The sequence below is a fragment of the Pseudorasbora parva genome, chromosome 2 (assembly GCF_024679245.1).
Source record: "Pseudorasbora parva isolate DD20220531a chromosome 2, ASM2467924v1, whole genome shotgun sequence".
Taxonomy (NCBI): domain Eukaryota; kingdom Metazoa; phylum Chordata; class Actinopteri; order Cypriniformes; family Gobionidae; genus Pseudorasbora; species Pseudorasbora parva.
This window is the reverse complement of record NC_090173.1, coordinates 54961253-54987815: the sequence shown is the minus strand read 5'-3', so window position 1 is coordinate 54987815 and position 26563 is coordinate 54961253. Positions and strand designations below refer to the sequence as shown.

General features: G+C 37.9%; 1 protein-coding gene across 2 annotated transcripts in view; it reads left to right on the top strand.

The window, feature by feature from the left end:
- The first annotated feature begins 885 nt into the window (after nucleotides 1-885).
- prkcab (protein kinase C, alpha, b) overlaps nucleotides 886-26563 on the top strand; it is a 316495-nt gene continuing 290817 nt past the window's right edge. For both annotated transcript variants that reach the window (XM_067424611.1, XM_067424603.1), the window contains exons 1-2: nucleotides 886-1145; nucleotides 2764-2795. In XM_067424611.1, the coding sequence (XP_067280712.1) occupies nucleotides 982-1145; nucleotides 2764-2795 (196 nt within the window). In that variant the 5' untranslated portion in view covers nucleotides 886-981. The remainder of the gene's footprint in view (nucleotides 1146-2763; nucleotides 2796-26563) is intronic.

Genomic DNA, 26563 nt, shown 5'->3' with positions numbered 1-26563 from the left:
GCAACAGAAACGCCATGCTCACACCACGCTAGACGAGGAAAGCATCTCTTGAAATGACAGGAGTTTACCTGGACAGTTCTCGTTAGCTTGGCTCATAGACCGTAAAAAAAACCTCGCCTCCGTTACACTGGCAAATATGTTTCAGACCCAGCCGCTATTAAAACAATCTGCCAGATTCGGCAGATGCGGGCGCGGGCCAGATATTATCGCTGGCGGGCCACTTTTGGCCGCTAGTTTTCCACAAACTTTAAAATAAAAATGAAATGACTGACATATTGAAAAAACCAAACGTAAAATGACGGGGCCCCCTATTGGGCGGGGCCCATGGGCTTGAGCCCAGTCAAGCCCAATGGTAAGTCCGGCCTTGCACCCATCCATCCATCCATAATCCATCCACCCATCCATCCATCCATTCTTGAATCAAGACAATGAACAAGATTGGCTCAAATCAAGAATTTGAGAAATTAATTATAATTTCTTATGATTATAATTTTAAAAATTATAATTGCCCTTAATTATAATTATAAACAAATCCTCACCAAGTGTTTTCTGAGCTTTTAGTGGTTTTGTGATGGTCTTTAGGGGTCAGTTGTTTTAACCTACTAAATAAGTGGCTAATATATAATACTAAACATATTAATTACATATATTACCTACACAGTTTAAATTAATTAGCAAATGTGCACAATTCTAAAACAAAATGTATGACCAAAGAAACGACTATATAAACAACATTATCTACGCAGCGCGCGCCTGTGGAACAGGACAGATGGCGCGCTCATGTGTTCTTCCGCGCGGTGGCGCTGCTCGTCCTCGCGTCGAGTGACCAACAGACGCGCGCATAACGGAGAGAGTTGACGTCAGTGTCAGTGAGAGAGGCTGTAACAGGAGAGACGCGTACAGTAGACGCGTCGCGCAGCGGAGGGGACACACACACACACACACACACACACACATACACACCTGAGGAATAGCAGCGCGATGGCTGATCATCTGATACAGATCAATGACTCCACCATCGTCAATCGATTCGCGCGAAAAGGAGCCCTACGACAGAAGAACGTGCACGAAGTTAAAAACCACAAATTTATCGCTCGCTTCTTCAAGCAGCCCACATTCTGCAGCCACTGCACCGACTTTATCTGGTAACACACACTCATGCATTACACATGAAACTTTCAGAAATGGCACTTTTCATTGTTTGGCTTGACATCTGTCATTAACTTTTTACTTTTAATTGGCAAGCATAATACAGTCTTTCTCAAAACTAAACTGAGGTGCACACATGAATACATTAGCATAACAATGTGTTTGCATGTCTAGTTGGAGTCTGTTTATTGTGCACATTGCCTATTTGTATAGTATTTAAACGTATTAGTCATTTATATTTACTAAATTAGCTATGTGGTTTGTTTGCATGAGGGAAAATCTGCTTAAAATGACCTAAATGTTCAGAATAAATGAGATATTTTGTAGTTGAACTGCATGAAGACATTATATGTAAACATTGTAAAAATTCCTTTTCTTATTTAGTATTTTTGTCATGTTTACAGTACAAATATCTAAAAATTGTAAAATTAAGATGTTTTACTAATTCATAAAATTACACGAGATATGTTTTGTTTGTTTACGAGATATGTTTTATATTTGGAAAAATAAATAAAATAAAGTGAGTTTTTACTTAAAAAAAAAAAAGAAAAAGCTAAATAATCTGTCAATGGGGTGAGGAAATCTTATTTCTTGTTTGCCAAACAGAAATAAGGTTATTTTTTCATTGGCAGATAATTTTGCTTTAAGCAAAAACTCCCTAATTCCCAGAAAACAAGCTAAATATTTTGTTATTTTCCTTATAATGCATCTTGATTTAAGAAGTTTTAGATATTTAGACTGTAAATAAGACAGACATACTAAGTAAGAATTGCATTTTTTTCAGTGTGTGTGTGTGCGTGCGTGTGTGTGTGTGTGGGGGGGGGGGCATGTTTTTGTGACATATGAGGACACAAATGTGTATAATGACATGGGTATGACAGGTATTACACTTTTCAAAATGCTTATAAATCATACAAGATGAGTTTTTTTGTAATAAATGTAAAAATGGAGAATGTTTCCTGTGATGTGTGTGTGTGTGTGTGTGTGCATGCGTGCGTGCGTGCGTGCGCGCGTGCGTGCGTGTGTGTGTGTGATGGGTAGGTTTAGGGGTAGGGGCAGTGTAAGGGGATAGAAAATACGGTTTGTACAGTATAAAAACCATTATGCCTGTGGAATGTCCCCATATGTCACAAAAACAAACGTGTGTGTGTGTGTGTGTGTGTGTTTTCATAATTTAATAATTTATATAGTTTTAGTTATTCCAACTGGCTTATGTGTATTAAGATTATACATTTGCACTAATAATAAATGTAACGCGTGTCATTAGACTAAAGACAGATAATGGTTATTTAAAGATAATGATAAAGATAATGATAATGAGCTATTAATGCGCATTCAGAAAACCATTTCGTGATCAAACTGGATTTGCTGGACAGATGTCTCAGGCATTTTAATACCTAAATCCTGCTTTAATACTATTCAACCTTTCACAGTCATTAAGGTTAAAGTGTTCATTTGCACATTTTATCTTTTTTTAAAAAATCTGAAAAATGCTACATTTGATAATGAATTTCAGGTTGTTTTACAGTAAAAGTTATTAAGTAAGTTATCAATTTTGCTGCTTTGTGACTAACACACTTTTGTCTCTTTCTCTTATCAAATGCAACTCTACAGGGGATTTGGAAAACAAGGCTTCCAGTGCCAAGGTACTGTGTGTTTGTGTGTGTGTGTGTGTGCTGTAGTGAGAGGATGTGGTTTAGTGTCTCTGTTCTCTGATGAATGTGTTGATGTATTGAGGGGTTATTACTCTACTTCACAACAGTGGCAGATGAGGATGTTCAGTTTATGTCAGCCTTCATCATCTGGATAATTTGATGATCTGGCACTTTTGTGAGGGTCTCGGGCAAATCTGTTTAAATCTTGGTTCCTCTATGTCAACGTTGTCGTTTGATAAACGGCATGTCCCAAATCAGAAAGGGTTTTGAGGAACACGCAGCGGACTGAATATATTCAGTGACATTCTGCCGAATTCTGTGCTTCCAACATTGTGGCAACATGTTGAGGACGGCCCTCTCTGTTTGTGTTCAGAAATGACTGCGCCTGTATAACGATCTTGATTGGCCTACACAAAGATCTGGACGATATAAACGATAACCATAAAGATACAGGGCTCTATCATACACCCGGTGCGATGCAAGTGTTTTCTGCTAGTTTCAGCCCGACACAGTAATCATTTTCACGTCCAGCTGTACGTTGTGTAAATATCAAATGCGCTGGCGCATCTGTTCCCCCATGGGCGTCTGGTCTGAAAACCAGGAGTGTTCAGGAGCATTGTTGGAGCGTTGCTATTTTGAGGAACTGAAAACGACTGAGCCATTGACCAACACAAACCTGCTCTAAAGGCAATAGTGCAGTATTTTAGTGTTATTTAAAGGGTGTGTTAGTAATATGAGCCTATAGGCGGTGCACAACGCAAATTCACTCTGATTATTACACACACAGGGACGTGCAGCAGCACACACACACACACACACACACTTTAAAGCATTCCTCTCTGGAGAAGCGTTCAGTCTTTCCTCATGTCAACAGTGAATCCTCCATGGTGTGAGCACAACTGGCTTTTAAAGGGAATGGGAGATGAGACTCTGATTGGTTTATTGCACATTACGCCCAAAACACACTCATTAAGAGACGAGGCACAACCCTCATGAGCCTGGAGCGCTGACCGTTTTCCCCATCATTAAACTAGCAAAAGTGGATTCGGACGCCCTAAGTGGACCTGCGCCGTGCGCTTCAGAGCATGTGCTCAGATCGTCAAAATAGGACGTAATCAAGCACCAAATATAGCACTGCTAATAGCACAGAGGAACAATATCTCTGAAGAGTGATTTTTTTCCCCAGCTGATTAATGATAAAAACCAATCAGAATCCATCCTGCTTTAAAGAGCTTGAGTATTTAAAGCGACAGCTGACAAAACTGCAGCACACTTAGAGTAAACAGAACAATATCATCTGCTGGTGTGAACACTAATATAGTTATTGTTATAGTTATTACGCTTGATGAGAACGGGCCTTAACACTGAACCACAAAAGCGGTTCTGTAAGCAACCTGTTCCATTTGCGATTATTAGTTTCAAAAGTAGTAGTTTGAAATTTAGAGTAAACAAGGGGGCAATTTCCCCCCTCATTTTAAAGGGTAACTAAACCCCTGTTCACAGCCTAACTCCGCCCACTGGCAATATTTGAAAAATGCTTCAAAAGTGGGCAGAACCCAGCGGAGACAGAGGGGACGAGACGAGGGCGGGGCTGAGCGGGGGGGGGGGGGGCGTGCACCTGAGACCCGTAGTGACAACGTGTTTGACAGCTGTCAGACTCGCAAAGATGGATAGTGACTGGAGTGAGGACAGTAGCTTTGCAACAGAGCGGTCATCTAAAGTAGAGGACTTTTCTCCACCACCTTCACCTGAAGTGGAGGAGGGTGAAATGTCTGTAGACACAGAGCCTTATCAATCAGGCCGCTGGCTCAAACTGCGTTAACTCCCGATGCCGACGATGCTCCTTCATTCATTCATGATAGCGAAGCAGCAGTGCAAGAGAGAATGAAACCAATAACTAATCTATGAACACTGAACAGCCATATCCTTATACTGAATGCCACTAAAAAAGCGCAGGACCAATAAGTTCAAACCTAATGGCCTATTACAACAGATTTCCTCAAATAAAAGTTAGACTACATAGGCCAGCAGTCTAGCACGATTTAACACGTCTTAGGGATTTGTTGTTCGCAACCATTTGCGTGTCAGGGTTTGTCTGAAAGCGTCTGAAGTATGAAAATGATCTGTAGACATGACGGGCGGGAAAAATACCGCAAGAAAAGCTTAACATGTACTTACAACTGCATTATTTATCTGTATTTTCTTCATTAGGATGTTGAAAGCAAGTGACGAGAAAGTTTCATTCTTAATTCATAATGTTTCAACTTCATGTAACATGAGCGCTCATACTGGACTGAAGCCGTTCTCATCATGTGATCACGGGAAAACATTTCTCAGGGCGTGGTGAGCTCGTGCCAGGGGCGTAGATAGTGAGCCGTTGGAAGTACCATCCTACGTCACGAAGCACCACAACGTCCAATAGGAAAATTCGACTGCAGTAGCCACCGTTCAACCTTAAGAGGGCAGCACTAAGACGTTTTTACACCATATATTATAGAATTAAAACACTTAATACCCAAATGTCAAAACATTTACTCGAATCAATAAACAGCATTAATAAAGCCCTAGTCACTTAGCACTTTGGGATTGTTTTTAACTATGAAAAGGGCTTTACAAATAAAATATATTATTATTATTATTATTAGTCTTGCAGATCATTAACTAAAAAAGTTGGTTTAGGGTTTAGTTACCCTTTAAGAATAAAGAAATCTATTTTATGCAATGAAATTTGAGGTGTGTCCCAATTCACACACTTATGAACTATTTTATGCAGGAGCAGTGTTGGGAAAAGTTACTTTGAAAAGTAAGAATATTGACTTACTCCCTATAAAAAGTAACTTATTGCATTACTTTTTTTATGGAAGGTACTGCTTTACGGTACTTTTTGTTACATTTTCTTACCTGGGATGGGTTTGCATGTTTAATTTTTAATATTTATATTTTTTATTATCTATTTTGGCAAATGTAAAGCCACTTTCACACCAAAAATAAAATTAAATACATAAAGTATATTTGTTGATTTAACATATTTAATTATTGCAGGTTTGCGTAATGTTCAGAGTTTGCATTCCACTGTTTTTACTCATTTTGAGGAATACCGAATACGTTTTTTGTGCAAGTGAGACGAGTAAATGCTCAAATTTAGTCTAAAACTACAATAGCCATCATGTTCACACACAGTGCACACAGCGCCTCTGCACTTACTCACGATGTCCCACAGATAATAGTCAGTAAATGGGAAAACAAAGTAACTTTCGTTACTTATACTTGAAAAAGTAACTTATTTGAAAAATGTACTTTGCAAAGTAATGTTACTTTAAAAGTTACTTGAAAAAAGTAATCTGATTACATAACTCGCATTACTTGTAATGCATTACCCCAACTCTGTGCATGAGTACATAAATATATATATACTGCAAAGTGTGATTTTTTTAGTTTTGTATTATAATTGATTTCTCAAGGAATTCACGTCCACCCCTCCAAGCCCCCTCTAAAAGTGGCAATTTCATATTGTATTCACTTAGTACAAGAAACATAGCCTGTTATATTTTAACATTTTTAATAGTTTCTAAATACAGAAAGCGCAGTAAGTTTGCTTCAGACCAAAAAAACTGCTTGAAAAATGTAATCCAAGTAGGTCAAAAGTAAAAGATGCCAGGTAAGCAGTCTTACTTCTCAAGTTTCCTGGACTATCAGACCGTGTCCTAACCAGGTGTGACGACTCAAGTAATTTGTCTCTGCACACTGAAAGTGAAGTGCTGTGTAATGTGACAGCCTATCAAATCATATTTAATGCTTAATATAAGGTTGTGTGCAGTGAAATGGACATCTCATGCGGACCAATGAGATTCAGTGTGGGTGGGGCTTATCAGTGCAGCGCTCCAGAAACAGAAGTGGCCAACAGAACGTCTTAGACTAACGTCGCTTGTTAATGCTGCGCACTGACAATTCTTCTAAACGTCTTCAATACCCAAACACTATTTAGAAATATCACAGGGGTTCAAATCTTAACTAGAAAATTGTGACTTGTCGGATGGTCAAAAAACAAAAAAACTATAATATACATATATCTTGAAGAGACACTGAATAATTATGTTCCCACTCCCAGGTCCCCAAAATCCATCCATGTCTGTATGTTAGATGACAATATGAGAGCTTAAAAGTGTATCTTTTTACCATGGCTCTTGGGAATCATTGGGCAGAAATACAGGGTGACACAAGAGTTGGCAGACTCAGATGGTCACAGATGGCAAAAGGTATATCATGTGTCATATTTGTGTATATCTTCCTGTCAACTGGACATTAGCCATGGAAGATGGTCAAGTCTTTGAGGAGGATGTGTGTGTACATCAGTGAATAGATCTCCAAAGCCCTCTGCTGTGTTGGACCTGAGACATCCTTTACACAAGCGCCAAAGTGTGAGCATACATTTTTCAGTCCCATCCGGATTTCACAGGACTTTTTTCTCCTGATTTTTTGCATTCCAAAATATAGGAATTTGCTTTTTTGAGCATATTGATCATTTTGTTTGGGCTTGGAATTGCAAATTTTGATTAGCTAATATATTATATATATTATATTATAATAATATGTCCCCCCTCTGTTTTGTGTTTGGTCGTATGTTGTGGAAAAAGTGTGCAAAAAGACAAGCTGCCACAAATAATGCAGTAATTGATTTGAAGACCGCAAAACCCTGGAGGGTCTGTAAATTCTTGCTTTAGTGTAGTGCTAACCAACTTGTCACGGATGAACGAAGAAACTCAATGTACTTTATTAATCACAGAGAACAAACACTGCTAACATAACTTTAAGGCAGAACAAAGAACTGAGCAAACTGAAGGCTTAAATACAAAAGCCGCACGGTTCCAGTTATGGTTTCACTTGAGCCTGGTTTCGGCACGGCAGCATTACAAACCCAAAGCGTTCTCGGCCCTGAATTCTCATGCCGGTTGGCTAACTGTGCTGGTCGAATGCGTTTAGTGACGTCGCCACTCAGGACTGGTCACTTATCTGTTGCCTTGGCTACAAATTTAGCTGGCCAAGTGCGCTATTTGGTAAACATGAGTTAATGATAAAATATCTGATCATCCTCCATAATAAATGAAGCAGTTAAGCAACAAGAACAGTTTGGCCCGATGATGGAAATGTGGCTATTGAAACAAGGAACAGGTGTGAGCTAATCAGCAACCATAGCAACAAATGAATGAAGAGAAAACTGACTGTGAAAAAAAGAGAGATATTTAAACTAATCCATGCTGTAATGGCTTTTGCTGACAGATACATAAAGTACTTCATATGTACAAATTTGTTGTTGTGTTCCAACACAAAATTAAGAATACACATTTAATATATATATATATATATATAATTATTATTATTATTATTTTTAATTTTTATTTTTTTTACTGTATTATTAATTAATTTATTAAATTTGTTCACATCATCAAATGGTTGTCTATGGAAACTGGCATCCAGGCAACACGTAAGTGATCAACCCACTGCAAAAAATGCTTTTCTTACTTAGTATTTATATTTTGTTTCTAGTTCAAACATCTAAAAATTCTTAAAACAAGAAGTATTTACTAGACAAGTAAAAATTATTGTGTTGTTTTGGGAAAAAAATAACTCAAAATTAAGAGTTTTTGCTTGAAACAAGCTAAATAATCTGCCAATGGGGTAAGCAAAATGATCTTAATTCAAACAAAACAAGATTATTTTGCGTGCCCTGTTGGCAGATTATTTTGCTTGTATATTTTGACAAAGTTTTACTTGTCTAGTAATTGTTTCTTATTGTAAGAATTTTTAGATATTTTGACTAGAAACAATACAAAAATACTAAGTAAGAAAATCATTTTTTGCAGTGTGGAACCAAGTTTATTTCTGACCTAACAATGCAACTGAGTTTTTTATGAATTGTACATTTGAAACTGACATAGCCAGAAGCTCTTGTGTAGACTGTGTTGTGTCTGACATAACGACAGTCAGCCTGAAGCCATCATGGTGAAGGTTATTGAAGAGGCTTTGATGTCCCTTGTGTCAGAGCTTTTTGGTGAGGACATTTCTTTCTAATGCGACCCTGTCATAACGGCTTCTTGCTTTCAAGCACATTCCACATGGTCTCATAGTCTGAGTCCTTAATTAAGTGTCATTGCAGTCAGCGTGTGCCCTGACCTCCATCGGTGCATTAACCTGCCTGTTCTTCACTGGAGAATGTGTTGAATGCAGAGAAGTGAGGACAGCATGAGAACAGTGTTGGTGCGCTCACAGATGGCTTCACTGATGGACGGTTGGCTGTGCGGTGGAGTGGGAAGCGAACACGAGGGCCAGGCCATAGAGTGCATGTTCTTGGAAGCATTAGGGAGATGTGTAATGGTGTGTAACGATGAAAAGGCTTCTGATACCTGACCAAGAGCTTTGAGACTCATGATGAGAGACACCATACCTGTGGTTAAAAGATCTGGGATATGGCAGGAGGTAACAGAACCAGGGGCCGGATTCACAAAAAACTGTTCATTCTAAAAAGTTCATAGTTTGACAATATTTTCTTAGAGAACTTTTCTTCTTCTTCTAAAGAACAAAATTGTACGGCTTTGGTGTTATCTGATTTTTTTGGTTGTTCTTGTGTGAAACACATCAAAAGCTGTAATTTTGGGCTGCCTGCAGATTACAATGTAAAAAAAGAAAAGATGACATAACTTAAAATTGTAGGCAACTAGCTCCACAGTGTTTTTGAGTTTACTCAACTTTTACACAAAGTAATTCACTCAACTCCATTAACTGAGTAAGGCCATATGTCTTTCAATTTAAGATCTTTTGTTCAGCTGACTGAGTTTTTTTGATTTTGTGTAGATTTTTGTTGTATTAGTGTTTTCTTTAGTTGGGCAGTTTGACGACTTTTTTTTAATGATAGTGTTTCTCTGGCTGCTGAAAAAGAATTGAATCATTGTGTAGCAATTTAATTCACTGATTTTATGACTGAGTTTATTGAGCAAAATACTATTAACTTGTTTTATTGTGATGTGAGAAAAGATCCAGCATGGTTTTAATCAGAAAGGCTGAATACAGTTTAAAACCGATTGTACATTAAGCACTTTGACCTCCTGTGAGATTTACTCACACAGACATCAATAATTAGCCCTTAAATCTCAACAATGGTGACATGCTTTATGCCGCAATGCATGCTGGGAGCCGTGGATGAGTTTGAATGATGCTCCCAGAATGCATTGTTAACTTGTTGCAACTTGTTTGTTTGTTAACTTGCAATTACAAATCAAATTGACAATTAAGTTGGTCCAACAAGTATTGAACCAACTTCTTTTCACTGGTTAAGACAACTTTTTTTTTGCATTTAATTGTCCAGTTAACTAAAATATAATCATTAGCCTAACTTTGGATTTTTTTACAGTGGTGCACATTCTTTTCATTGTGATTGTGTTAACAGAAGTTCTGCGCACATAAATCGTCTGTGTGTGTGTGTGTGAGTGTGTGTGTGTGTGTGTGTGAGTGTGTGTGTGTGTGTGTGTGTGTGTGTGTGTGTGTGTGTGTGTGTGTGAGAGAGAGAGAGAGAGAGAGAGAGAGAGAGAGAGAGAGAGAGAGAGAGAGAGAGAGAGAGAGAGAGTGCATTGTTTGAGTGAATGTGTTCTTTGAAATGTGTGGCGTAAGTTAGGGCTGCACAATATTGGAAAAAAATTACATTGCGATATTTTCCCCCCCAACGATATATATTGCGATATTGAGAGCCATCAATCCAGGCTTTAGTCAATAATTACCATTCCATGATATTAATAATTTCACTAATAAGCAAGCTTCATTACAGGTGACAAAAAAGAAATGTTGGAAAGTATGTGCAAACATGAAACTAAACCTCCAGTAGGTGGCAGCAGGTGACCGTCTTAATGAGCGAGTCACTGAGTCGTTCATTCAAACGATTCATTCAAACGCTGAATCGTTCACACTTGTTGCTCTGAGTGAGACGCGTTACGGGGTCTGCTGTGAACAACGCTCAAGTGTTGTGATTTCTCCTCGAGAGGCTGCACGAGCGTCAACAGCTTATTATCATCAGTTCATCATATATTATCCACTATCGATCGCCACAAACATTCTTGCATTTGTCGAGCCCTGCTTTGTATTCGTCGTAAAGATCTTTGTGGTGCCGTTTTAAGTGATCAGACAAATGTTTTCTTGTTGTGGCCACAAGACACTCCATGCAAAGTACATATTTTTGTTCAACATCCTCCTTGTAGCCAAAATAGTCCCAAAAAGATGATTTCTGGTACAAACCTTTTTTTTTTTCCACTTCGGATCTTCTTCGTCGCGCATTTTAGCAGTGAATGTTTGGCCGTGAGCGGTGAGCAGCGGCACAGCGAACCAATCACTGTGCAGGCACGCAGAAAGTGCATGTCACTCCAGCAACAAACTCGTGTTTACTGTGCGCTACCGTTCTCTTAATACACCATGGGCTACTACGCCTCACATCGCATGTTCTGGCGATGTGACTATCGCACACGCGCACATCGCGATGTCGATGTTAAAACTATCGTTCAGCCCTAGCGGAAATGTAAAATTAAAAACAAGGTCTCTATTTGACTCGTTTTTGTAGAGTTGTTAATTAAAGTTCAATTCAGCAAAAAGTCATATCACACAAAATCATGACCGATCAATTTACATTATCTATCATTAACTTCATATACTTTACACTGCATTCAAAAACTTTATATAACTGAAACGTCACTATATTGGGTAAAACCACTGAAATCACAAACTTTAAATGAGCACACACAAAGTCCAATCCAACAAGTGAAGCTAACTCATTACATTTGGGGAAACTGATTAATTAATTTAATAGTTATGAGTTCTCTTATTAATGTTATTCATCTACTGAAGTTCTTATTGAGGATCAACAGATGTTTAGATGTTGATGTTTTCTTGAAAATGTTTGGTCACCATTATGGTGATCAGTGTTTCCATCAGTTGGACAGATTAACTCCTGACTTTACATGAGTGTGTGGTCTTTGTAGCAGTGCTTACCAAAACACATCATTTATTGCAAAGAAAGCCAGAAAATGCTAATTAACAATTATTATGCTGGGAGCTAGACATTTTCCATAACTCATTGAGTTTGAGTTCTCTTTCTGTCAATATGTCCACATAACTTTCTGTAATATTTGAGTGCCATGAAAAATTCTTTTTAGTACATATCTGTTAGAAAATAGCAAAGAAGTATTCTTAAGAATTACAGTGTATACAGTATATTTTCTTTAAGCATGCAAAACTGCTAAAATGCTTTCTAGAAACAAAGAGAGCCCAAAATTATGTTGTCACTGCAGACAAAACTGGCTTGCTAGTTTCAGATGGTTTAAGCTGGTCTAACTGCGTTCTCAGAGTAGCTGGTTTTTAATTGATTTAAGGTGGTCTCCCAGCCTGACCTGCTAACAAGTGCTGACCAGCCTGACTGGTCTAGGCCAGCTAAGACCACCAAAGTGGTTTAGGCTGGATTAAGCCGTTTGTTTCAGCGGAGATGACAAACAGACACCAGCTGCTCTACACCATCACTCTACCTACAGTGAGCTCTTGAGGGAGATCTCTACCTAGTGTGCAATGCGCTGTATCTGGTTACAGATCATTAGGAGTTTGATGAGAATCCCCGTTTTGCCTCAGTACTCCCTGGAAATAAAAATGTCAATGGTAATTTTCTATGGGCTCTTCTATGTAGAGATGATTTGGTTTCGGCCAATTTTCTCTCTCACTCTCTTCCACTTTTATAGCCACTGTGGAGTCAATTGTGACTATCATTATAGTATCATTATTTGAACAGTAATATGTCTGTCTGAAGAAAATGTGGGCGCTGCTGTTAACCCAGATTGTAGAACTTTACTAGAAAATTGTGTGAAAACCCATTGCCTTACAGGTGAAGTGGTATTAACAGTAGACAAATCAATTTTACATTAGTAGTCTGCCATCAAAATCATGTGTTCATTAAATAAAAAGTCAATTGCTTATTTTCTAGTCTAAAGCCTTATTCTGACAGTAATTGTTTCTTGTGGTGTCGTAAGGTATTTTCATCATTGACAGGGGCTAGTCTGTGATTTTTAGTGCCGTCTGAATCCAGAATATCAGTGTTTTTAGACAAACACCAATCTCGTGTGGTGATTTAATTGCGTCCGAATCCACATCTCTAGTTTTCAAAAAGAGATCACTTCAAAATTCACTGTTTATATCCTTTTTGACCCCTGCGGAGCACCGTACGGCTGCGCTTCGCGATTATTGGAATGCATTTTCAATATCTAGCCTATTATTATTGAAATGCTGGAAAGTATTTCTAGGAATAATCTTTCATCACCGCTCAAAAGAGAAGAAAAACACGTAATAAGCCGTTATTACGGCAGTAATAAATGTTATATTGGTTAAATTTGCAGCGCTGTATTAACTTATTTCCACTCATTTCCATATTTTTAAAATGACATCTTCCTATTTCTAAACATGAACAGTGAAATAATTTAATTAACATTTTCCTATTATTAAATTAAATATGATTTTATTCTTACATCATTTCAAATATGAACTTATTCATATTATTCCAAGTTAATTCCATACAATCATGTTATTGACCACATGAGAAGCGCGCTCCCAGGTTTGTAGGATCACAAAACTCGAATGCACTCCAACGTGAACAAATCACCATCTGAATGCACAAGTTTTATCACTGAGGTGGCATGCAAATGTATTTTTATGGATGTCCAAATAAAAAACAATCTCTGTCATTATTAATTAGCTGCATATGGCAGTCTATCTCTTCAATAAAAATACCTTACTCATAAATCAAATAAAATACCTCCACCTCTTACCTCTCTCTCTCTCTCTCTCTTATATATATATATATATATATATATATATATATATATATATATATATATATATATATATATATATATATATATATATATATATATATATATATATATATATATCAACCAACCTGCTCTCTAAAGTATAGAAACAACCAATAATAAATCGGCCGACCACTAAGCAAAACCATGTTTCTTTTGTGGTTACCGGTTTAACTACATTAACCAGTTGTTGTTTTTTAAATTTATATTATTTGTAGTAAAGCCATTGTTAATTTTCCTAAGGGACAATAAGTCCAATGTATCAAATTATTAATTGAAATGTTAGTAAGAAATACATCACAGAAGTTTAGCTTTGACGGAAAGAAAAGGCCGTTTTTGAGCACACAACCTTGTCTTTGTTCTCTGTCCAAATTTGTCTCTGTTTTGTCTGGGTTTTGCTTCTTCAAGAGTCTGTGCTAACAGGTCTGTCATCACCGCTGCTCTGTGTTAATAGCGTGAGTCTGCCCTCTTCAGCGCTGGCACAGATATATACTGTATATCAGCTGGCTAATGCAGATGTTCTGCCCGTCTCTTCAGCATCTCCTTCGGGCCTTTGAAGTCAGGTGCCACTTTATCTGGAGAGTCTTGCCATGTCCAGAAGTGAAGGGAGAGGCGCTGTGAGCAAGAGCGAGTTAGCGAGCCGCTGGCAAGGGGAACGTAAACAGTCTGACAGCTGCGGTTTGAGTTGACAGGCGAGAGCAATGGAAACAGAGGTGGATGTTTTGGTCACAGAGTGAGCGGTAGCAGAGCGCGAGCAGTCCTTTAGTGGCCCGCGGTGTGTGCTGACGGTAACGGTTGCTGTTTCCAAGGTCTGGAAGATTTCCCTCGCTATCTGTGTTTTAGTTGGCCTTTCAAAGAACTGTTGAAATAAAGACAAGAGCACATGTGCCCTAATGTTAGACATGGAACAACTCATGCCCTCATTCATGTGCCTGAGAGGGACTCACTCCAACTGTTATTTTCTTGCTACGTTAGTGCTTCTTAAGTTTACTATTATCAACTCTAGTACTGTTGTTCCTAGTTAGAGTTAGTGAAGGTACGTTTAGCCCATAACTCGGCCTGCATGTTTGTACTGGCACCTCAAATCATGATGCAGTTTGTTGAGCAGAAGTGAGCTATTTTTGTTTAAAGGGGTGATGAATTGAGAAATCAACTTTCCCTTGAGCTTTTGATATATAAAAGGTCATGGTAATATAAGAATATGCTCGAAGTTTCAGAGCTGAAAACTTCATTTTTAGTCAAAGAAAAGCTTTTATAGACACCAGAAAACGATCTTGTGCTTCATACTCACTCCGCTACGAAACACCACCTCTACAGCGTGTCTAATCCAGTAGCCTCGCCCACCAACTCATGAAGCTGATTGGCTCGTGCTAGCTGGTCAACAACAATAAACATGCAGAGGAAGATAGCAAGATATTGCGCTAGTCCTGGTTGTGGAAGAACACGGTCGCTGCATAAGGTTCCCTCGGATCCTAATATTAGGAATGAGTGGTTGAAAGCTGCCGTCCGTAACTTTTTGCACTCTAGTGGTTAATAAACAGAACTGCATGCATCGGAAGAACATTGCAGCCGGAGCTACTTCTCTTTGTTTATGTCTATGGCGGATCACGCCGGGACTGTGCTTCTCCGCAGTGGCTCCTTCCAGACCGTCTGAAATAGTCCCAATATAAACACTTATTATAGGTGTACCATAATGATTCAGGGTAAGACAAAAACACGGTTTGGAAAAGGGATTCATGTTGTACATTCTCATTATATAATTTTTGTAAATCTTGAACACAAAAAAAGTTACGGACAACAGCTTTGAACTTTATTTTTAATGAAGTTCCAGCTCACGTGGGAAGGACATGTTCACTTCATTTCACTGCGGCATCATTTGTAAACAAATCTCCGGTCGATGCTGGATTTGGATCCGACAGGAATTGTGCAACACACTTATGTGAGTAAAACGTGTTTTTATATGTAATAGTATTGCATTGTTATAGATCGTTTTGCTTATGTGTACGTGTCTAACAGAACATCGGCACTGTGTGCGCACGGTTCGCGCTTATATCGACCGATCATGCAGGCTATGTGTAATATAAAAATAATAGTCCAATCAATCGCGTGTCGATGAGAAATAAATCATTGTGTTTGTTTGATAAAGACGTTTACGAGCCCTGTGATCGAGAAAATCATTCCGGTTGCCGCTTCTCCCTCAATCTCTTCTCTCCCTGAACTGACAGGGGAGCTCAAGCTCATTAAATATGCAAATCTTCTCCAATCCTAGCCGTGGACGTTTACTTCCAAGTCTCCAGTGCGGCACGCCCCTCAGAACCCAGTGTTCAGGAGAGAGCCTCAAAACCAGTGTAGGAAATAGCCTATTACTTATTAGTTATGATGTTTTTAATGTAAAAACCACACAAACATCATTAGTTGACCTCAGGCAACAGTATATATATTTTTTAAAAGCCAGTTCATGACACCTTTAAAGAGGCAAATAATCCAACAGACTAACACTGCTGTAGGAGAGACCAGACTCTTATCAAGAGATGAGAATATCACAGACCTGGCCGTGGACTCTAGCAAGCACATAGCAACATGACAAAAATACTTAAATACATTTATTTTTAAAATAATTAATACAATAGCATTAGATTGACCAAAACTACAAATAAAGACATAAAGAATGTAGCTAAGCTAACCAAATGCGGGGTTAGTTGTAACAAACATGGTTTAACACTTTCCACACACACCAGGATGACGAAACTGTATTTACTAGTTGCCATATCAACATTATTTAGAGAAAAAATTGCACCAAAATTAAACACTCTTCGGAAGATGTCACTGAACATTTATTTAACCATAGCAAAAGTACATTTCTGACTAAAGTTTATTTTTCATCTCTGTTTTTTGTGTTTATTTAAAATGAGGAAAATCTGATACTATTGTAATCTTATATCTGTTATTTAACAGTTGAGATGGTTCTTTAGTGCTGATCTAACAGCAGAAGACGCGAGCCACAGTTTAAATCCCAGTTGAGTAGGTGGTGTGCGTTATAACATGCGTTACAATGAGCCCCTATTAGAAATATGGTATTATATTCTATACTTTTATAAAATGTGTTGAGAAACCATGAGAAAAGGGTAAATAAAGAATGAAAGTCAATATCAGAAATTATTCATTATTATTATGTTTTGAAATAACCTGTATAGCTGTATTTAGCGATGTGTTTATTGTCAAATTTAGAAATGTGTACATTTTTAATGATAAAAAAAGCCATTATTAAAAGGTAATAATTGTATTTTATTGACAAAATATTTTAGTTTGTCTTGGAGATTTTTTTTATTATATAAGATAACGTTTTGAGCTGTCATATGGTCAATATGCCCCCTCATATCCCCCCTCATTGTCATGGTCAATGTGCCCCCTCACATATTACACTCACTGTACCCCACCTATGGGGCATGTTGTCACATTTCACTTCCATTCTTTCGGGGTAAATCAAGAAAATAAGTATACACTGTATTAATGAAACAAAACCACATCATTGTTCTAGACATGTGGGAAATTAATGTGGGAAAAAATAGATACGCTAAACCCCAAGTGGATTTACACAAACTGAGACTGAATCAAAAAGTGTTCTGTTGTGCCCACATCACAGTTTGGTTTCTTTTTTTCTACACCATTAAAAATAAAGGTGCCAGGAAGAACCAAAAATGCGGTTTCACATGCAGTGAAGCCATAGAAGAACCATTTTGGTTCCCCAAAGAACCATTTTGTGAAAGGTTCTTTAAAGAACCATTTTTTCTAACAATTTTATAGTCTAAAGCACCTTTTTGCACTACAAAGAACCTTTTGTGCAATGGAAAGGTTCTTTGGATATTAAAGGTTCTTCATGGAACCATAAACCCTGCCAAAGAACCATTATTTTAACAGTGTATGTTCAGATTTGAGGTCGCGTTGCAAAACATCTGACCTGTATGTGATTTAGTACCACATATGAAAGTGGCACAAATTATTACTGAATTAAAAAGATCAGATTCCATGGGGTTTGTGCTGTTCACACTGTCATGAAAGAAACCGATCAGTAAAGTAAGTATATTTCAAAGTAAATTGATAGTAAAGTATATTTCAAAAATGAAATGAATAAGCTTCAGGCTTAAAGGGTTACTTCAGCGATTAGCATATGGCTTTGTATCAGTAGAAACCCTGGAGTATATTCAAATGATTGTGCTTTCCTCCTCATATCCCCCTGAGTCAAGAGATTTATGCATTTTATTTCTGGAAAAATTCCTCCTATGATGCAAATTGACGATATTTGCATCATAGGAGGAATGTTTGGAATAAGGCTAAAGACTACAGCCAGCAGAGGGAGCCATTTCCGCATGCTTTGAATCTGCGCATGGGGGATGGGCAGTCACACTCAGCTCGCAGGGAGCTCAGCTCGCAGCTACAGGCACTCATTTAAACGGAGCTATGGTGAGCAATGTAAGTCTTCTAACTTCTCAAATTAATTTCTATGAAAGTTAAGCTTGCAAAGGCATGAACTTAAACGAGCCAGACTGAACTCGCGTTGTGAATGTATGCCGCGAGTGTAGTTGCGATTACATCAGCTCTCATCACAAGAGCTCATCAGCTCATTTATCTCACTCCTGCAGTTAGTGCTCAGTGCTGAGATACTCGCGCGGTGACTCACTCATTATATTGAACACACACGTTCAGTTTTTAATTGTAGTGTCTTCTCTAACTCAGTCATAGTAATCAAGTTGGTGGCTTTGGGAATGGCCTCACAGGGCAGCGAAGCATTCTGGGAATTGTAGTCTTTCATCCCCATGAGACAAAAAATACATTTTTCTCATTTTTCACGTCTTTTCTCAGTCTAGAAGGCACCGAATTAAAAAATAATTTCACATTTCTACTACATTGATGACCCAGTTTAAGTACAGATTCATCTTCCCAGCGCTGAAGTACTCTTTTAAGGAAATGCACATTCACTCCTGAGGGCGCCACTCAAACAAACCTTTCAGCTGTGCTGCCATTCCGGACTGAAGAAGAATAGGACGATTAGGAAGTTCATGAAAGCACTCTTACTTCAGCAATAAAAACAAAAAAATAGCTTTTCAAATGGTTGAAGTGCATCATCAAAGGTCAACAGCAAAGACATTAGTTAATAAAGTGAGATTAAATACATAAAGTCTTGTAATATTTAATTATTGCAGGTTTGCACAATATTTCGAGTTTGCATTGTAAATTTAAAAGTAATCCATTACTTTACTAGTTACCTTAAAAAGTAATCTGATTACATTACTCACATTACATTACAAGTAATCAGATTACTTTTTTAAGTGTTTACCCCAACACTGCTGAAGACTGTAAGAGTAATGCTGTTGAAAATTCAGGTTTGCATCACATAAATAAATTACAATCTAAATATATATATTAAAATTTTTAATTGTAATAATATTTCACGATATTACTGTTTTTACTTTTGATCAAATAAATGCTGCCTTGGTGAGTGTAAGAAACTTATACTGACCCAACCTTTTGTATGTATCTACATATAACTTTTTTTATTTATTTAAAAAAGGCAAGAATCATTATGTTTAGTATGAACTTAGGTCATATAAGGAAATTAATGAATGAGCAGTGAATTTTTAGTGCAAAGTGCTTCGTCGTAACACTATTCAAAAAGCAGTTTAAACTATACTGCAAATGAAAACACTTGCGTCTGAGCTATTTGTTTCATTTGAAGTGACGGAAATGTGTTTTAGTGCAGCTGAGGTGTTTATGTGTCTGGTTGTTCCAGCCGTCTCTCCTCAGCACTATGCTAATGAGTTTCATCTGAACATCTATCTTCAGAGGCCTCTGCCAAATTAAGAGCCCTTGCACCGCTCTGCTACACTTCCTGTTTGCTTTGATGTCTCTCAGAGCCGTACCCTCCATTACCACATCCCTCTGTCAGATATCCCAAATGCTATGTGCCACAGAAGATGAGGCTTGTGGGAAGGATTTTGAAGACATGGCTGACACTTTACAATGTTAGCCTCGTTATGAGAGCGGGCCTAAATTTGTTCTGTTGTTTCATGTACACATATAATGACTTGAAGTTGTCATGAAGTTTTCTTTGTAGTGACAGTGAAATAGAATTTCCAAATAATGTATATAAGATCTATGATCCATGTGTCCCAGAGGAAAATGGTCTTTTATAGCTTTAGAAACCTAACTGAGGACATCTTAGGATGCATGCAATCCTAAGACGTCCCCAGTTAGGTTTCTAAAGCTATAAAAAACTCTTATAGCTAGAAAAAAAGGGACAGTGGAGGTACAATGTTGTTCCTTGGAGAACACAACATATAACTGTACCTTTAACGGTACACAATTGGTCCTTAGGGTACAATTATACCATTGTTTTCCTCAGTTTGGTCCTAGTGAGCCGCTGTCCTGCAGAGTTTGGCTTCAACCCTGAAAGACGTCTATAGACGCTCTTATTGAGAATTAACAGATGTTTAGATGTTGATGTTTTATTGAAAAATTTGGTCACCATAATGGGGATCAGTGTTTCCTTTAGTTGGGCAGTTTGACTTATTATGTAGTTTGCTGTTACATTGTTTAAAACAAAAGATGCCATAAACAAAATTTTCATGAAGAATAATGTGTGACAACTCATCACTATATAAATATACTATGAATAATGTTCACCAGCAATACTTTTTTGCCACAGACATTCTAAATTTTGATATTTAAAAGCTTTCTTAGGGCCCGATTTCACAGAACGTGTTTTTAAGGTTCGAAAACGCGAGGCGCACTGCACTCCCTGTTTTGGTAAGTGTTTTTTCATTCAGAAAAGAGAAGTGCGCTGCGTTTGTTTTTATGTTTCTAGGCAACCCCCGAATCACCTGTACTGTCAGTCAAATCAATGTAACTGTCAACACAACGGAAGGCCCGCCTCTCCATTCATTCGATTGGACAAAAGAAAATAAACGCAATGACGTTGCACGCTTTTCCGCTCAGAGTTGACTTTTTTCACCTTTTTCAAGGTGCAGCAAGCGGTTAAAACATGAGGGGCCCAGGGCGCATAAGCAGCGCGCATAACGCTCTCTGCCAACCGAAATCCATTCAAAAAGGCGCCTCTCGCTCCAAAATCGCGTTCTGTATGATTGGGGCCTAACGGGGGATAAGTTTAGACACACACAGATATCAAGAATCAGCACATGGATCTCAACAATGGTGACATACTTAATGCTGCAATGCATGCTGGGAGCCATGACTTTTATACTGTGGTGGCTTAGAAGTGTTGGAGCTAAACTCTGGAGGACATCAAATCTCTAGGACTGAACTTGCCTACCCCTGATTTAGAGGTACAGAAATGCACCCTTAAGGGTACAGCCTCAGTGACGGCCACTTGTACCTCAAAAGGTACAAATTTGTACTTTTTTTTTGACAGTGTATGTAACCCCTGAGAAGAGAACGAGATGCTGGGTAAGATGTTGTTATGGGGACACTCCACAGACATTGGTGTCTGAAGCATGCGTGAAATCACGCCAGTTCTATTGGTCGACAGGTCCTAGGATGTCACATGGACCACCCAAGCATATAAAAGAGCACTTGCATTGCACGTCATCAACTTTGGATTGTTTGAAAGATGTGCAGTGTCTTGTTTCCTTCTCAGGGGAACCAAGGTTATATATGTTACCCTAAGATGTTCGCTCAAAATAAAAATGCAAATGCAAAAAAATCAGACGCAGGTACCGTAGTTGCCTCAAAGTTTTTGAGTTAAAACCAAAAAAAATTTTTTTACAGTGTGTGGAAAATGATTATCTTTTATTTCTCAAACATGATTTACTCAAAGTTTAAGTTGTAAGCTGTTAATACAAAGACAAACAAAAGAGTGTTGGGACAACAATAGACTGTATCATTTGAAGACACCATTATGGTGATCAGTGTTTGCTTTGAAGGCCATAAAAGTACTCCACACGGCTCCGGGGGTTAATAAAGGCCTTCTGAAAGCGAAGTGGCGCGTCTGTGGGAGAAAAATGTCCACATGTAAAACTTTATAAAGTAAAGTACAGTCTTGTTCAAAATAATAGCAGTACAATGTGACTAACCAGAATAATCAAGGTTTTTAGTATATTTTTTATTGCTACGTGGCAAACAAATTACCAGTAGGTTCAGTAGATTGTCAGAAAACAAATGAGACCCAGCATTCATGATATGCACGCTCTTAAGGCTGTGCAATTGGGCAATTAGTTGAATTAGTTGAAAGGGGTGTGTTCAAAAAAATAGCAGTGTCTACCTTTGACTGTACAAACTCAAAACTATTTTGTACAAACATTTTTTTTTTCTTCTGGGATTTAGCAATCCTGTGAATCACTAAACTAATATTTAGTTGTATGACCACAGTTTTTTAAACTGCTTGACATCTGTGTGGCATGGAGTCAACCAACTTGTGGCACCTCTCAGCTGTTATTCCACTCCATGATTGTTTAACAACATTCCACAATTCATTCACATTTCTTGGTTTTGCTTCAGAAACAGCATTTTTGATATCACCCCACAAGTTCTCAATTGGATTAAGGTCTGGAGATTGGGCTGGCCACTCCATAACATTAATTTTGTTGGTTTGGAACCAAGACTTTGCCCGTTTACTAGTGTGTTTTGGGTCATTGTCTTGTTGAAACAACCGTTTCAAGGGCATGTCCTCTTCAGCATAGGGCAACATGACCTCTTCAAGTATTTTAACATATGCAAACTGATCCATGATCCCTGGTATGCGATAAATAGGCCCAACACTATAGTAGGAGAAACATGCCCATATCATGATGCTTGCACCTCCATGCTTCACTGTCTTCACTGTGTACTGTGGCTTGAATTCAGAGTTTGGGGGTCGTCTCACAAACTGCCTGTGGCCCTTGGACCCAAAAAGAACAATTTTACTCTCATCAGTCCACAAAATGTTCCTCCATTTCTCTTTAGGCCAGTTGATGTGTTCTTTGGCAAATTGTAACCTCTTCTGCACATGCCTTTTTTTTAACAGAGGGACTTTGCGGGGGATTCTTGAAAATAGATTAGCTTCACACCAGAGTTTCCGCTAGAAAAAAATGGTGCCGGTCAAAGTGACCGGCAGAGGTTTCGTTTTCCGGACGTTTTGATGATATGCCGGTCAAAAATTCCTGAAAGCAGTTTGTGTAACTTAAAAAAAAAGACATAATCAGGCCGTATATGCAACATGTTTATTAGCCTAACTTTCAAATAGACGGAAAAAAACATGAACGTCCGATTGGCGTCAATCAACCAATTTTTTTAACTCATAGGCGTAATTTGCGGGTGGGACAGGTGGGACATGTCCCCACCACTTTTTTATCTTGCTTCACGGATGAACCTAACTAATACAAACAAAACATCTCTGGTTAACTAGAAGAGTATAATTTCATTCGTTTGTTAAATAAGAGGCGATCAGGCGCTCGTTGCCGCTGTTATCAGTGGAGCAGATTTCTCTTGCGGCTCGTGCAGTCTCCACATAGACGAGCGCTTTAATCTAACGCTTAACGCCGTTGCAGAGACTTTCTGTTTGTTCCGGTCAGTTCGCGAAACAAAATGCACAAAAACTGTTCCTGCTCTTGATGTACAACCACTGATGGTATTCGGTTTTGATGAGAGAAAAAATAGACCACGAGGGCAGATTAGAAACGAGAACTTCTGACAAGTTTAACAGACTAGACCAGGGATTATAAGCAAAGTGTGCAAATCTATATGCCTTTATTCACGTGAAAAATCTTGGCACAACACTATTGTGTTTAGATGCAATAATTAAACGCAATTAATAAATTTAATTATAAACTCAGTATGTCTCATTTAGTTGGTAACATTTAAATTGGCCACCGTGTGAAATGACAAAATCATATAATAGAATATAACAGTATACTGATAACTGTAAGCAGGTAAGCACTACAAGATGTTTTTGAATGCATTAGAGAAAACGACAAAATTACTTATTCACAAAATTACGTGTGTGAATAAGTGCTACCTGTTTAAAATGTGCTTGCACCCGATCAGATTCAGTAGAAGGTAAAAAAAAATAAAAAATTCCCTTAAACTTTAACATCCCGCTCATGCCCATCGCCGTGATCATCTGTATCAAGCTGGTTGTTTACCGTGAGTTCTGAACACTGCACTATGTGCTTATTTAAATCTTTTCGTTTCTACACATATTAGGCTACATATTCCTCATGTCTGAGGCGAGCCTGCCGAGTTTCAGTTTATTTGAGACGCGCTTCAGTTAATGAGCAATGAAAGCGATGGCTTCCAGAGTAGGCTAGTAGAGTAGGCTAGTCTCACACCTAGTCTAGCCTACTTATTTATATCTTATTTATTAAATACATGCAATTAACCGAAGACACCTTTATTAAAATTAAGAGACAATTTGTACAAAACGAAAGAAAGGATTTTTACAAAACAAAACTTAATATTAAACTAAATATAACCACCAAAATAATTTCTGACCCACTTGCATCTTTGCACTTATAGCCTATCATAATCAGATGAAATCTAAAAATAATATTATAATATTTAAACATAAATATGAAGAAAAAAAACATTGTTTAATGGCTACAACAAGTAGCCTATAGTAAGCTACAGATTTATGTCATGTCTGAGCTGGATTTGAACGAACATCATTTTACCGATGGGTTCATGGGTTCTGTGCCGGCCCGTTGTCATAAATTGTTCTTGTGATGGAGCGGTAGTGGAGCGCTCTCGGAGCGAGTAAAAACCACAACGCTCCGACTTTTAAAAAAAATCGCTCCTCACTCCATTCAAAATCTCGCTGCTCCGCTCCGCTCACATAGCCTACTCTGCTTCGCAGGGTGTGGAGAATTGCAATCCTCCATAGCCACGGAGCGCTGTCATGACAGCGAGGGCATCACGTCGCAGGCTTACGGTATCGATAAGAGGCAGTTTTAATCTGACAATTTGACCGAAAAGATTTCATTTTGTCGGACATTTAATTTTTTTCCCGGCCAATGTCCGGTAATTACCGGACAACGGAAACCCAGCTTCACACAGACGTCTTCTAACTGTCACAGTACTTACAGGTAACTCCAGACTGTCTTTGATCATCCTGGAGGTGATCATTGGCTGAGCCTTTGCCATTCTGGTTATTCTTCTATCCATTTTGATGGTTGTCTTCCGTTTTCTTCCACGTCTCTCTGGTTTTGCTCTCCATTTTAAGGCATTGGAGATCATTTTAGCTGAACAGCCTATCATTTTTTGCACCTCTTTATAGGTTTTCCCCTCTCTAATCAACTTTTTAATCAAAGTACGCTGTTCTTCTGAACAATGTCTTGAACGACCCATTTTCCTCAGCTTTCAAATGCATGTTCAACAAGTGTTGGCTTCATCCTTAAATAGGGGCCACCTGATTCACACCTGTTTCTTTACAAATTTGATGACCTCAGTGATTGAATGCCACACTGCTATTTTTTTGAACACACCCCTTTCAACTAATTCAACTAATTTCCCAATTGCACAGCCTTAAGAGCGTGCATATCATGAATGCTGGGTCTCATTTGTTTTCTGAGAATCTACTGAACCTACTGGTAACTTGTTTGCCACGTAGCAATAAAAAAATATACGAAAAACCTTGATTATTCTGGTTAGTCACATTGTACTGCTATTATTTTGAACAAGACTGTATCTAGTTTTCAGCAAGTCACCTTCTATATTCAACCTCACTGTTCAAAATGCTTACACCGCATCTGAGGACGTCGCACACCATTTACCAACTAATTTTGAGGTGAACTAATCCTTTAACATTGTTTTTTCTTTGGCTGTAATAACTGTGTGTTTGTACTTCTGCCTCATTAAGACACACACAGACATCTACAATCAGCATATGAATCTCAACAATGGCGACATGCTTCATGCTGCAATGCATGCTGGGAGCCATAGTTGAATTTTATGCTCCCAGCATGCACTACAGCATGAAGCATGTCACCATTGTTGAGATTCATATGCTGATTCTTGATGTCTTTGTGTCTATATGTTGTAGTAGTTCATAATGTTTTGTGCACACACAAATGCAATTGGGGCCGCAACATTGCTGGCTCTTTAACCATGAGAATTATTTTCAATTATTTAATAACATTTGTAAAGATGTAGTTTTCACTGAACAACCAACAGATTATCCCCAACATTTTCAAAGGTTTTCTTTGCTGTAGCAAATTTGCCTAAATACAACAGCCAAAGAAAAGCTAACACTGATCACCATAATGGTGACTTCAAGCGAAACGGTCTATAATTTTCCAAACACTCTTTTGTATGTCTTTGTATTAACAACTTACAACTTTCAGGAGAAGTTTAAGCCAATCATTTTCCACACATTTTAAAGAAATATTGCCGTTGGCTGTTCACATCAGATTTTGGAGTATTTTGAACTCAACTAATTTGTGTTTGACTTTGCATGTTTTAAATGTCAATATATTGTATATAAACACATTATATTATTTTGTATAATTGTCAATATATTAAACAATTTAATAGGGCTGCAGCTATCGATTCTTTTTGTAATCGATTAATCTACCACTTAATCGATCGATTAATCGATTAATCGGATAATAATTACTTTTCCTTTATTAAAGAGCAATAAGAGACAATAAGACGGGTATCTTAAAATTAACATCTAATTTGTTTTCTTTTTAGAAAAATTAAGTTTTATTGCTGAAATTGCATACATTAATAAACCAACACCAATAAATCTAAATAGTAGTAATATAAATAACAATAATGCTAATATAAATATAAATATTCTATATAATATAAATATTCTAATATTCTATAAATAATATAAATAACTTAACATTGTATTTATGTTGTGCAACTTAACTTTCATGTTTC